Source organism: Hyla sarda, chromosome 4 (genome assembly GCF_029499605.1).
Source record: "Hyla sarda isolate aHylSar1 chromosome 4, aHylSar1.hap1, whole genome shotgun sequence".
NCBI classification, from domain to species: domain Eukaryota; kingdom Metazoa; phylum Chordata; class Amphibia; order Anura; family Hylidae; genus Hyla; species Hyla sarda.
The window spans coordinates 337582-352269 of record NC_079192.1 but is presented as its reverse complement, the minus strand read 5'-3'; the positions used below and the strand labels follow the sequence as shown (position 1 = coordinate 352269).

The following is a 14688-nucleotide window of genomic DNA, read 5'->3' as shown; positions in this document are numbered from 1 at the left end:
ACACAGGACATCACAGCTGTGTATGGGGCCCCGCAGACCGGTCAGATCACACAGGACATCACAGCTGTGTATGGGGCCCCGCAGACCAGTCAGATCACACAGGACATCACAGCTGTGTATGGGGCCCCACAGATCAGTCAGATTACACAGGACATCACAGCTGTGTATGGGGCCCCACAGACCGGTCAGATCACATAGGACATCACAGCTGTGTATGGGGCCCCACAGACCGGTCAGATCACATAGGACATCACAGCTGTGTATGGGGCCCCACAGACCAGTCAGATCACACAGGACATCACAGCTGTGTATGGGGCCCCACAGACCGGTCAGATCACACAGGACATCACAGCTGTGTATGGGGCCCCACAGACCAGTCAGCTCACACAGGACATCACAGCTGTGTATGGGGCCCCACAGACCAGTCAGATCACACAGAACAAAACAGCTGTGTATGGGGCCCCACAGACCGGTCAGATCACACAGGACATCACAGCTGTGTATGGGGCCCCACAGACCGGTCAGATCACACAGGACATCACAGCTGTGTATGGGGCCCCACAGACCGGTCAGATCACACAGGACATCACAGCTGTGTATGGGGCCCCACAGACAGGTCAGATCACACAGGACATCACAGTTGTGTATGGGGCCCTGCAGACCGGTCAGATCACACAGGACATCACAGCTGTGTATGGGGCCCCGCAGACCAGTCAGATTACACAGGACATCACAGCTGTGTATGGGGCCCCACAGACCAGTCAGATCACACAGGACATCACAGCTGTGTATGGGGCCCTGCAGACCGGTCAGATCACACAGGACATCACAGCTGTGTATGAGGCCCCGCAGATCAGTCAGATTACACAGGACATCACAGCTGTGTATGGGGCCCCGCAGACCGGTCAGATCACACAGGACATCACAGCTGTGTATGGGGCCCCGCAGACCAGTCAGATCACACAGGACATCACAGCTGTGTATGGGGCCCCGCAGACCGGTCAGATCACACAGGACATCACAGCTGTGTATGGGGCCCCGCAGACCAGTCAGATTACACAGGACATCACAGCTGTGTATGGGGCCCCACAGACCAGTCAGCTCACACAGGACATCACAGCTGTGTATGGGGCCCCACAGACCAGTCAGATCACACAGAACAAAACAGCTGTGTATGGGGCCTCGCAGACCGGTCAGATCACACAGGACATCACAGCTGTGTATGGGGCCCCACAGACCGGTCAGATCACATAGGACATCACAGCTGTGTATGGGGCCCCACAGACCGGTCAGATCACATAGGACATCACAGCTGTGTATGGGGCCCCACAGACCAGTCAGATCACACAGGACATCACAGCTGTGTATGGGGCCCCACAGACCGGTCAGATCACACAGGACATCACAGCTGTGTATGGGGCCCCACAGACCGGTCAGAACACACAGGACATCACAGCTGTGTATGGGGCCCCACAGACAAGTCAGATCACACAGGACATCACAGCTGTGTATGGGGCCCCACAGACCAGTCAGATCACACAGGACATCACAGCTGTGTATGGGGCCCCACAGACCAGTCAGATCACACAGGACATCACAGCTGTGTATGGGGCCCCACAGACAAGTCAGATCACACAGGACATCACAGCTGTGTATGGGGCCCCACAGACCGGTCAGATCACACAGGACATCACAGCTGTGTATGGGGCCCCACAGACCGGTCAGATCACACAGGACATCACAGCTGTGTATGGGGCCCCGCAGATCAGTCAGATCAATCAATGTGCGTGGGTGGGGTAACTGTAATGTCAATCAATGTGTGAGGGCGGGGTAACTACAATGTCAATCAATGTGTATGGGCGGGGTAATTGCAATGTTAATCAATGTGTTTGGGCGGGACTACTTCGATATCAACGTGTGTGGGCGGGGCAGCTGCACTGTCAATCAACGTATGTGGGCGAGGCAATTTAAAAGTCAATCAATATGTTTGTGGGCGGGGCATTTAATGTCAGTCAGCCAGCAGGGCACATGCAATGCCAATCAAAGTATGTGGGCGGGGCAGCTGCATTGGCGATTACTTGTGGGCGGAGCAGACGTAGTTGTCAGTCACTGTAGGAAGGCAACTAAAATCAATAGATTTGATATTTGTAGGCGGGGCTAGTCCCACACCAGTCACATCCCACAAGCCACTATGTCCCACCACTACAGACTTCCGGTACCGCTGAACTTTACCGGAAGTCAAATGTAGAGGCGAGAAGACGTTAGGCCGGATAGCAAAGACACCGTCAAGCTTCCGCCTCCGTAATTATGTCAATTACAGCAAACAGCTCGGCGTCTCAGTGACAATGTCTAATGTTTGTTGATAAAGTTGGTTAAAAAAAAAAAACACAAAACTGGTCAGAAGAAACGGATTGGCTACCGAGAATGTCACGTGCAACAACAGGGCGGACCCAAGGCAACTTTACAGGGGGGCGGGGTCTCGTTACCGTCACGTGATCCCCCTTCTCACGGCGCGGCCGCCATCTTGTTTTGGGATACTCCGCACACGGAGGAGGGTGCGTGACGTGTCGTGACGTAACGAAGACTATCGCGACCGAGGCGACAGGAATTAACCGCCAGAGAGGGAGTGTGAGAGAGCGCGGGCCCCTCCGGGAGACACCGACCGCCCGGCAGAGTACACGGCCCGGGGCCTAGCTGTCCGCTCCTCCCCGTGTACTGGAGCGGGCCCGACGGACGGAGAGTGGGGTCCACGGGCTGAGGGCCGAGCCCGGACCGCGGAGGGAGACGACACCGCACCGTGTGAACGGCGGAGAAGGCCGGGGCCTAGCGCGGAACCGCATACAGGGCCCTGTGTACACACAGACCTGCGGGGGCGCTGTATACACCGACAGAGGGGCCCTAAAGATAAACAGGGGCCCAACAGAGACCGACAGGGGCCAGTACAAACCAATAGAGGGGCCCTAAAGATATTCAGGGGCCCAGTACACACCAATAGAGGGGCCCTACAGTTATAGAGGGGCCCAGTACACACCAATAGAGGGGCCCAACAGATATACAGGGGCCCAGTACAAACCAATAGAGGGGCCCTACAGATATACAGGGGCCCAGTACAAACCAATAGAGGGGCCCTACAGTTATAGAGGGGCCCAGTACACACCAATAGAGGGGCCCTACAGATATACAGGGGCCAGTACAAACCAATAGAGGGGCCCAACAGATAAGCAGGGGCCCAGTACAAACCAATAGAGGGGCCCTACAGATATACAGGGGCCAGTACAAACCAATAGAGGGGCCCAACAGATAAGCAGGGGCCCAGTACAAACCAATAGAGGGGCCCTACAGATATACAGGGGCCAGTACAAACCAATAGAGGGGCCCAACAGATAAGCAGGGGCCCAGTACAAACAAATACAGGGGCCCAGTACAAACCAATAGAGGGGCCCTACAGAGACAGACAGGGGCCCAGTACAAACCAATAGAGGGGCCCAATAGATATACAGGGGCCCAGTACACACCAATAGAGGGGCCCACTGTACACTCCGATAGAGGCGCCCTACAGATAAACAGGGGGCCAGTACACACCAATTGAGGGGCCCAACAGAGACAGGGGCCCAGTACACAAACAGACCTGCAGGGGGCGCTGTACACACTGATAGAGGGGCCCTAGAGAGACATAAAGCCATACACAGGGCCCCAGTACACCCAGACCTGCAGGGGGCACAGTATACACCGATAGAAGGGCCCTCAGAGAGACATAGCACCATATACAGGGGCCCAGTACACTCAAGCCTGCAGGGGGCGCTACAGACCAGTGAGCACTGTAGACACACAGCCTGTATACACACACTGGATTATATAGAGCTGTCACCTGTCTGACGTGTTATGTGCCTCTGTACCTGCAGGGGGCGCTGATCACAATATATATTACACATATATATAGAGGGGGGAGCTGTATCTGATGCCCACCAGTGGGGTTCATGTTTACATTGAGCAGGGGACTCAGCCATAGTGCCCGGGGGGCTGGACACCTATACACTCAGCGCTGTATACAGTATATACTATAGGCTTATATACACGTCTGCACACCCCGGGGCCCCACAGTCATCCTCAAAGTTCATACTGCAGAAGAACGACTGAGGAGACAGCAGAGCTGACGGGGCGATCACCAAGGGCCACACACCGAGGGCCGGACGCTGCCCACAACACTGCGTCCTCGGGAAAGGCAAGTGTCCACCTGTGTGCTGAGAAGGCGTTACAGTGTATCGGCTATAAATGTGTAATATAGAAGACTGTACATTGTATCACACGTCATATGATGTTATATCCTGTATTATACCCCAGAGCTGTACTCACTATTCTGCTGGTGAGGTCACTGTGTACATACATTACATTACTTATCCTGTACTGATCCTGAGTTATATCCTGTATTATATTCCAGAGCTGTACTCACTATTCTGCTGGTGAGGTCACTGTGTACATACATTACATTACTTATCCTGTACTGATCCTGAGTTATATCCTGTATTATACTCCAGAGCTGCACTCACTATTCTGCTGGTGAGGTCACTGTATATACATTACATTACTTATCCTGTACTGATCCTGAGTTATATCCTGTATTATACCCCAGAGCTGTACTCACTATTCTGCTGGTGAGGTCACTGTATATACATTACATTACTTATCCTGTACTGATCCAGAGTTATATCCTGTATTATACTCCAGAGCTGTACTCACTATTCTGCTGGTGAGGTCACTGTGTACATACATTACATTACTTATCCTGTACTTATCCTGACTTATATCCTGTATTATACCCCAGAGCTGTACTCACTATTCTGCTGGTGAGGTCACTGTGTATATACATTACATTACTTATCCTGTACTGATCCTGAGTTATATCCTGTATTATACTCCAGAGCTGCACTCACTATTCTGCTGGTAAGGTCACTGTGTACATACATTACATTACTTATCCTGTACTGATCCTGAGTTATATCCTGTATTATACCCCAGAGCTGCACTCACTATTCTGCTGGTGAAGTCGCTGTGTACATACATTACATTACTGATCCTGTACTGATCCTGAGTTATATCCTGTATTATACCCCAGAGCTGCACTCACTATTCTGCTGGTGAAGTCGCTGTGTACATACATTACATTACTTATCCTGTACTGATCCTGAGTTATATCCTGTATTATACTCCAGAGCTGCACTCACTATTCTGCTGGTAAGGTCACTGTGTACATACATTACATTACTTATCCTGTACTGATCCTGAGTTATATCCTGTATTATACCCCAGAGCTGCACTCACTATTCTGCTGGTGAAGTCGCTGTGTACATACATTACATTACTGATCCTGTACTGATCCTGAGTTATATCCTGTATTATACTCCAGAGCTGTACTCACTATTCTGCTGGTGAGGTCACTGTGTACATACATTACATTACTTATCCTGTACTGATCATGAGTTATATCCTGTATTATACTCCAGAGCTGTACTCACTATTCTGCTGGTGAGGTTACTATGTACATACATTAAATTACTTATCCTGTACTGATCCTGAGTTATATCCTGTATTATACTCCATAGCTGTACTCACTATTCTGCTGGTGAGGTCACTGTGTACATACATTACATTACTTATCCTGTACTGATCCTGAGTTATATCCTGTATTATACTCCAGAGCTGTACTCACTATTCTGCTGGTGAGATCACTGTGTACATACATTACATTACTTATCCTGTACTGATCCTGACTTATATCCTGTATTATACCCCAGAGCTGTACTCACTATTCTGCTGGTGAGATCACTGTGTACATACATTACTGATCCTGAGTTATATTCTGTATTATACTCCAGAGCTGTACTCACTATTCTGCTGGTGAGGTCACTGTATATACATTACATTACATTACTTATCCTGTACTGATCCTGAGTTATATCCTGTATCATACTCCAGAGCTGTACTCACTATTCTGCTGGTGAGATCACTGTGTACATACATTACATTACTTATCCTGTACTGATCCTGAGTTATATCCTGTATTATACTCCAGAGCTGTACTCACTATTCTGCTGGTGAGGTCACTGTGTACATACATTACATTACTTATCCTGTACTGATCCTGAGTTATATCCTGTATTATACTCCAGAGCTGTACTCACTATTCTGCCGGTGCATACATTACATTACTTATCCTGTACTGATCCTGAGTTATATCCTGTATTATACTCCACAGCTGTACTCACTATTCTGCTGGTGGGGTCACTGTGTGCATACATTACATTACTTATCCTGTACTGATCCTGAGTTATATCCTGTATTATACTCCAGAGCTGTACTCACTATTCTGCTGGTGAGGTCACTGTGTACATACATTATATTACTTATCCTGTACTGATCCTGAGTTATATCCTGTATTATACTCCAGAGCTGTACTCACTATTCTGCTGGTGAGGTCACTGTGTACATACATTATATTACTTATCCTGTACTGATCCTGAGTTATATCCTGTATTATACTCCAGAGCTGCACTCACTATTCTGCTGGTGAGGTCACTGTGTATATACATTACTTATCCTGTACTGATCCTGAGTTATATCCTGTATTATACTCCATAGCTGTACTCACTATTCTGCTGGTGAGGTCACTGTGTATATACATTACATTACTTATCCTGTACTGATCCTGAGTTATATCCTGTATTATACCCCAGAGCTGTACTCACTATTCTGCTGGTGGGGTCACTGTGTACATACATTACATTACTTATCCTGTACTGATCCTGAGTTATATCCTGTATTATACTCCATAGCTGGACTCACTATTCTGCTGGTGAGGTCACTGTTTATATAAATTACATTACTTTTCCTGTACTGATCCTGAGTTATATATCAGACAGGAGGCTCATATCTTGCATTAAACTTTCATTTTAATGCCCATAGCAGAAAACTACAGACAATTATTTTACTTCAGTATAAAAATTTCATTAAAATTACAACTCCCAGCAGCCCCTGGATCCTCCCTCCCCTGGGTCGGCGACCCTATATAAGGGGCTGTCTGGACTTCCTCCTCCTCTTTCTTTCGTGCGAACTCCGGAACAGCGCACGGTATCATGTCTCACCGGAAGCACTCCGACGACAATCAAAACTCCGACTCCTGGTAACCGGATGTCAGGGCCAACCGGGCCGCAACCAACGGTGTTCTAACTGGAACATAAAACATAACGTCTGTAATTCAGGGACGCCTCAGACCCTTCCGTGTAGAAGAAAGTTCCGTTCTTCAATAGCCTGAAACGAGAAAGAAACCCCATAACAGGGTTGGGTAGGGAGGGAAGATACTCGCCTCCTGTCTTCATATAACTTATATTTTCCGTCACGTTAGCTAGGAAAATCTCGATTTATATATCAGACGGGAGGCTCCTATCTTGCAAGTTTAAAGCTAACTGTGCTTAACATAAAGATATAAGAACAGACATGTCATAGAACGGACACAGAGACGTGCGTTTATGGCCTAAAATAAAACTGCCTTAAAGTCGTCTCGGAGGACCAGTCGGCGGCCAATAAAAGGTCCGAAAGCGAACCTCCTGAAGTAACCACCTTGGTGGCCATAGCCCCTCTAGAAGAGTGGGCACCAAAAAGAGAGATATCGATCCCAGCCATTTCCATGGCTGACCTCACCCACCTGGCCAAAGTAGCCTAGGATACCGGAAGATGAGGTTTGACATACAATATCAATAATTGATTGCGAGATTCAGACCGCAATGTTTCGGTCCGTGACTAGTACGTTTGTAGACAGCGTACTACACACAGACGTGGGTGATCCGGAAAAAAGGGGTAGAAGATGGATTGAAGTCCCGTCTTGGTTCTGCGAACCACCGAAAACCGTACCCCTTCCGGCGAAATCTGTCGCCTGGAAATATCCAACGCTTTAGCATCCGACACCTGTTTTATGGACACTAAACATAACAGGGTAGTAAGTTTGAGGGATAAAAACTTTAAAGAGAGTGCGTCATTGTCCTCCCAGGAGGAAAATAATTCCAGCACAAGGGAGACATCCCAAGTAGACTGGTATCTAGGACAGGGAGGACGTTTAAATCCTACATACCAAAGGATGTTTGCCCACCGGTAACGCGTCCACAGGGCAATGATATGGCGGATCTGTACACGTTCAGCGAACTATAAGATTTACCAGACTCAAGAGTCCGCTAAATAATTCACTATCACTGAAACAGGTGCATGAACGGCATCAATTTGCCATTTATCACACCAACGAACCCACAAAGCCCAGGCTGATCGATATGCAGATCTAGTCCCTGGGGCCCAGGCCAAGGCTAGGAGGTCTCTAGCTGATTGTGAAAGGTCACTACCGGCGTCCAGGACCCCGAAACCAACCACGCAAGGAGTGGAAGGTTGCCTTCCAATATTAGGGGATGAGGACCCATGGTAGGGTTCGTGAGAAGGTGAGTGAGGAATCAACCGAGGATAGTCGATCATCATCCCTAATAGAAGGGGAAACCACGGTTGCGTTGGCCACCAAGGGGTGATCAACACCACCGTCGCCTTCTGACTCAGTACTTGGTGAAGGACTCTGGTAATCATATTGAATGGGGGAAACGCATAGTGCGTCCCCCCGCGCCCATATCTGGCGGAATGCGTCCACTGAGGATACTTCCGGGTCCGGCCTCCAGCTGTAAAAGCGAGGCAATTGTCGGTTGAGGCGGGATGCGAAGAGGTCCGTGTGTAACGGACCCCCAAGATCCCCCAAGGCTCGAATGATAGAGCGGTCTAACATCCAATCACTGGAATCCTTCAAATAGCGAGAATTCCAGTCCGCCACGATGTTGGACACCCCCGGAAGGTATTCCGCAATCGGAATGATGTCCCGGGATAAACAGAGGTGCCAGAACTTGGACGTGATGTCCGCCAGCACTCTGGACCTCGTACCTCCAAGGCGGTTGACGTATTGAACCGCAGCCACATTGTCCATGCGTAAAAGTACGCAACAGTTGGCATTGTGAGGGGGGAAAACTCCTAATAGCGAAGAACGCTGCCAAAAGTTCCAGGGCATTGATGTGGAGGAAAGACTCCTCTGCGAACCATCTCCCTCCTGTAGGGTCCTGCCCGCAACGAGCTCCCCAACCTTGGCGGCTCGCATCGGACTCTATTATGACGTCCGGGCAGGAATTGAAGATAGTTCTGCCGTTCCATTCAACGGCGTGTCGAAGCCACCACTGCAATTCCTTTATAGCCTCCGGACAAAGGGCAAATTCGTCCGCATAGCGGAGACCCTGGCGAAGGTGGAGAGCTTTGAGCCGCTGAAGGGCCCGATAGTGAAGAGGGGCCGGTAAAATCGCTTGAATAGAGGCCGATAATAGGCCAACAATGCGTGCAATCACCCTCAGCGACACTCAACCTTTGCGCAAAGTCGCTCTGATTTCCTTGCGAATCAGAGCCACCTTGGATTTTGGTAACAGCAGGATGGCGCGTTGGGTATCCACTAGGAAACACAGGAACTCCATTTCCTGCGATGGAGTCGCCACAGATTTCTTGTGGTTGATGAGGAATCCTAGTTCCTCCATCAAAGAAAGCGCCCATTGGCTGAGCGTCAAGGCCTGCGCTCTGGACCGGGCCATGATTAGTAGATCGTCCAGGTAAATAATAATAAGCCTCACCCCCCTGCTCCGAAGAGCAGCTACCACCGGTTTCAGCAACTTGGTGAAACACCAGGTGGCCGATGACAACCCGAATGGTATGCAGGTGAACTGCCACATTTGGTCCCTCCATAGGAATCGTAAGAATCTTTGGGAGGTGTGATGAATGGGGACGGTAAGATATGCGTCCTTCAGGTCGATCTTCACTAACCAGTCTCCTGACCAGAGAAGATCGCGCAGCAGATGGATCCCTTCCATCTTGAAGTGACGGTAAATCACGTGTTGATTCAAACCTCTCAGATTTATCACCGGGCGGTAACCGCCATCCTTCTTCTTGACCAAGAAGATGTTGCTGACAAATCCGGGAGAGAAGGGGTTCACTTCTCGCACTGCTTGTTTTGACAAAAGCTCTTGGAGCTCGTTGTCAATGAGCGCTACGTTCTGTGCGGAAAACCGCATGGGCTGAGGTATAACATTCAACTCGGGAAGAGACTGGAATTCTATCTGGTAGCCAGCTACCGTATTGAGGATCCAAACGTCTGCCGTAATCGTGGACCAGACGTGGAAAAAATACCTTAGCCTGCCCCCCACCAATGTGTGTGGAACTGAAAGGGTACTCACCGGTCGGTGGGCGAGATCTGGGGAATCCGCGACCTCCACGTCCTCTCCACGGTCGCCCTCGAGGGGGAAAGAAGATGGCCGCTTGGGCCACGGGCAAAGCATACTGTGGTTGAGCAGGAACAAATTGTTGTTGTGCCGGTCTAGTGTAGGGCCTATATGGGGCATTGCGGCCAGCAGATCGGCCTCTGATTCTACCGGCCTTGCCAAAAACCTTACCAGGTTGGCCCGCCTTCTTTAGAGAAGTTTGTGCCTTATCCAGGCTGGAAAACAGGCTGACAAACTTGTTGATATTTTTAATAAGGTCTTCCCCGAATAAGAGACCTTCAGCGGAGGGACCCGGCTCATTCTCCGCTAAATGGGAGAGCTGTGGTTCCGGTTTCATCAAGATGGAACGTCTCCGTTCAGTAGAACAAGCTGTGTTCGCACTGCCCAGCATGCAGATAGCACGCTGGGCCCAGCCGCTCAGTTGCTCCAGATCCACCGGTTGGGCGGTTGATGCCGCTTGCTCCGAAAGATTTAATATCTTCGTGAGCGGCCCAAGAAGATCAAGAATGCGGTCTTGGATCACTTTAAATGATCTCTCGATCCCCTTCTTTGAGTACTTGCCTGATCGGGTCAGGTATTTAAGGAGAACCGGATCTATTTCCGGCGTGACCGCTATCTTCTTGGTCACACAGGGCCTGGGGCACTCAGCCCTCAATTTATTACGGTTTGCGCGGTGCAAAGACAACCTCCTCCAATACTCAACATATTGTGCTACATGTGGCATCGGTGCCCAGTCTCCGGAGCGTGGGTGTGTGATCGCATCCGGGCTGAAAAGTGGTTGGACAAGAGAATCTAAGATCGCCTCGTTTGACGCCTCTGGTTCGGCATCAGGGTAATCAGCCGTAAACCCCGCATGTCAGATTTGCCGGGCGACTCGTCAGTAGATGTGACTTATGAGTCCGGCTTTGTCCGCCGGGCGGACTTCTGCCCCTTGCAAATTTTCTCCTTGGGGCGCAAGGGTCGAGAATGTACATTAGGATGCGGGGTGCAACAGACCGGGTCAGGTTCTGTCTGGGGCACATTGTAAGCTTCCCCTGCCGGGGAGTCTGAAATAACAGGAGAAATGACAGCCGGAGTATACAGGGTATAATTCTAAATACCCTGAATACACCCGTAATCACAAAGTAATACACAGAGAATATGCTTAACTTGCTGCATGAGCAGAAAGAGGAGGAGGAGGTCCAGACAGCCCCTTATATAGGGTCGCCGACCCAGGGGAGTGAGGATCCAGGGGCTGCTGGGAGTTGTAGTTTTAATGAAATTTTTATACTGAAGTAAATTAATTGTCTGTAGTTTTCTGCTATGGGCATTAAAAAAAGTTTAATGCAAGATATGAGCCTCCTGTCTGATATATAACTCAGGATCAGTACAGGATAAGTAATGTAATGTATATACACAGTGACCTCACCAGCAGAATAGTGAGTCCAGCTATGGAGTATAATACAAGATATAACTCAGGATCAGTACAGGAAAAGTAATGTAATGTGTATACACAGTGACCTCACCAGCAGAATAGTGAGTACAGCTCTGGAGTATAATACAAGATATAACTCAGGATCAGTACAGGAAAAGTAATGTAATGTGTATACACAGTGACCTCACCAGCAGAATAGTGAGTACAGCTCTGGAGTATAATACAGGATATAACTCAGGATCAGTACAGGAAAAGTAATGTAATGTATATACAGTGACCTCACCAGCAGAATAGTGAGTACAGCTCTGGAGTATAATACAGGATATAACTCAGGATCAGTACAGGATAAGTAATGTATGTACACAGTGACCCCACCAGCAGAATAGTGAGTACAGCTCTGGAGTATAATACAGGATATAACTCGGGATCAGTACAGGATAAGTAATGTAATGTATGTACACAGTGACCTCACCAGCAGAATAGTGAGTACAGCTCTGGGGTATAATACAGGATATAACTCAGGATCAGTGCAGGATAAGTAATGTAATGTATGTACACAGTGACCTCACCAGCAGAATAGTGAGTACAGCTCTGGGGTATAATACAGGATATAACTCAGGATCAGTACAGGAAAAGTAATGTAATGTATGTACACAGTGACCTCACCAGCAGAATAGTGAGTACAGCTCTGGAGTATAATACAGGATATAACTCAGGATCAGTACAGGATAAGTAATGTAATGTATGTACACAGTGACCTCACCAGCAGAATAGTGAGTACAGCTCTGGAGTATAATACAGGATATAACTCAGGATCAGTACAGGATAAGTAATGTATGTACACAGTGACCCCACCAGCAGAATAGTGAGTACAGCTCTGGGGTATTATACAGGATATAACTCAGGATCAGTACAGGATAAGTAATGTATGTACACAGTGATCTCACCAGCAGAATAGTGAGTACAGCTCTGGGGTATAATACAGGATATAACTCAGGATCAGTACAGGATAAGTAATGTAATGTATGTACACAGTGATCTCACCAGCAGAATAGTGAGTACAGATCTGGAGGATAATACAGGATATAACTCAGGATCAGTACAGGATAAGTAATGTATGTACACAGTGAGCTCACCAGCAGAATAGTGAGTACAGCTCTGGGGTATAATACAGGATATAACTCAGGATCAGTACAGGATAAGTAATGTAATGTATGTACACAGTGACCTCACCAGCAGAATAGTGAGTACAGCTCTGGAGTATAATACAGGATATAACTCAGGATCAGTACAGGATAAGTAATGTAATGTATGTACACAGTGATCTCACCAGCAGAATAGTGAGTACAGCTCTGGGGTATAATACAGGATATCTCAGGATCAGTACAGGATAAGTAATGTAATGTATGTACACAGTGACCCCACCAGCAGAATAGTGAGTACAGCTCTGGAGTATAATACAGGATATAACTCAGGATCAGTACAGGATAAGTAATGTAATGTATGTACACAGTGATCTCACCAGCAGAATAGTGAGTACAGCTCTGGAGTATAATACAGGATATAACTCAGGATCAGTACAGGATAAGTAATGTAATGTATGTACACAGTGACCTCACCAGCAGAATAGTGAGTACAGCTCTGGAGTATAATACAGGATATAACTCAGGATCAGTACAGGATAAGTAATGTAATGTATGTACACAGTGACCTCACCAGCAGAATAGTGAGTACAGCTCTGGAGTATAATACAGGATATAACTCAGGATCAGTACAGGATAAGTAATGTAATGTATATACACAGTGACCTCACCAGCAGAATAGTGAGTACAGCTCTGGGGTATAATACAGGATATAGCTAGGGATCAGTACAGGATAAGTAGTGTGTATATATACAGTGGTGTTGCTCGTACCCCATGTGTCTGCTCCATGGCGCCCCCTATAGACCCTGTGATACCCTTCTCCTCTCATGTTGTTTCTCTCCCATTAGGTCCGGTCTGCAGTTTCATCCCATGAACAGAGATCGCTGACGGAGCATTCCAGACACAGGTGTGTGCAGGGGCGGAGCCTGTCACCATTGTGTACCCGCCCACAGTGTGAGGTCATGTGCCTCAAACGACCCCACAGATCACCCCCCCCCCCCCCCCATGCAGGTAGACGTGAATATAGTGTGAACGGGGTATATCCCCGCGCTCAGCACAGCAGTGTTTTCCTAACAGAGTGTTTTCAAAACTACAACTCCCAGCATGCCCAGTCAGCCTCCGTGTTGTAGTTTTCAACAGCGGTAGATAGGCTATTTGGTAGACACTACCCTACACTCACAGATACATTGAGTGAAGGGGACATGGCGTGCGCCGGATTGTCAGACACTCCGGACTATCAGAAATGTTCTTACAATCACTTGTGAAGGTAGCGGACCCTCAATAGATAGGGGCGTCTTATGGGGGAGGGGCGGGGGTCCGGTCGGCTCTTTGCTCATCCCTCCTGTTGTCTTCCAGGTACCTTTACTTCACATCATGGCTGCTGAAACACTAAACTTTGGGCCTGAATGGTGAGTAGTGGTCTTGTGTATAGGAGAGTGTTAGGGGAAGGGTATTTATGGTTGTATATATCTACACACAAATATATCATAATATAAATAGATCAACTGACATGCTGACGATCTGCAGGAGATGGTGGTAGAGCGCCCCCCTGTGGCTAATGTTTTTCTCTCTCCCCCCTCCAGGCTTCGCGCACTATCCAGTGGGGGTTCCGTTGCTTCCCCTCCTCCCTCCCCCGCTATGCCAAAGTATAAACTGGCGGAGTATCGCTATGGACGAGAGGAGATGTTGGCACTTTATATAAAAGAGAATAAGGTGGGCACCGCGACCTGGCAGTGCTGTGCCACCTATTGTCCATTGGGCCCCCTGGGTCATGTGACTAAGCGTCTCCTCTCCCTCC

At 48.6% G+C, this 14688-nt stretch overlaps 1 protein-coding gene across 1 annotated transcript in view; it reads left to right on the top strand.

Moving 5' to 3' along the window:
- Nucleotides 1–2265: 2265 nt before the first annotated feature.
- The window catches only part of GIGYF1 (GRB10 interacting GYF protein 1), a gene marked incomplete in the record, with an annotated part of 47695 nt that continues 35272 nt past the window's right edge, over nt 2266–14688 (top strand). The window contains 4 exon segments of the mRNA XM_056569958.1: nt 2266–4222; nt 13739–13797; nt 14247–14299; nt 14474–14603. Of these exon segments, the coding sequence (XP_056425933.1) occupies nt 14265–14299; nt 14474–14603 (165 nt within the window).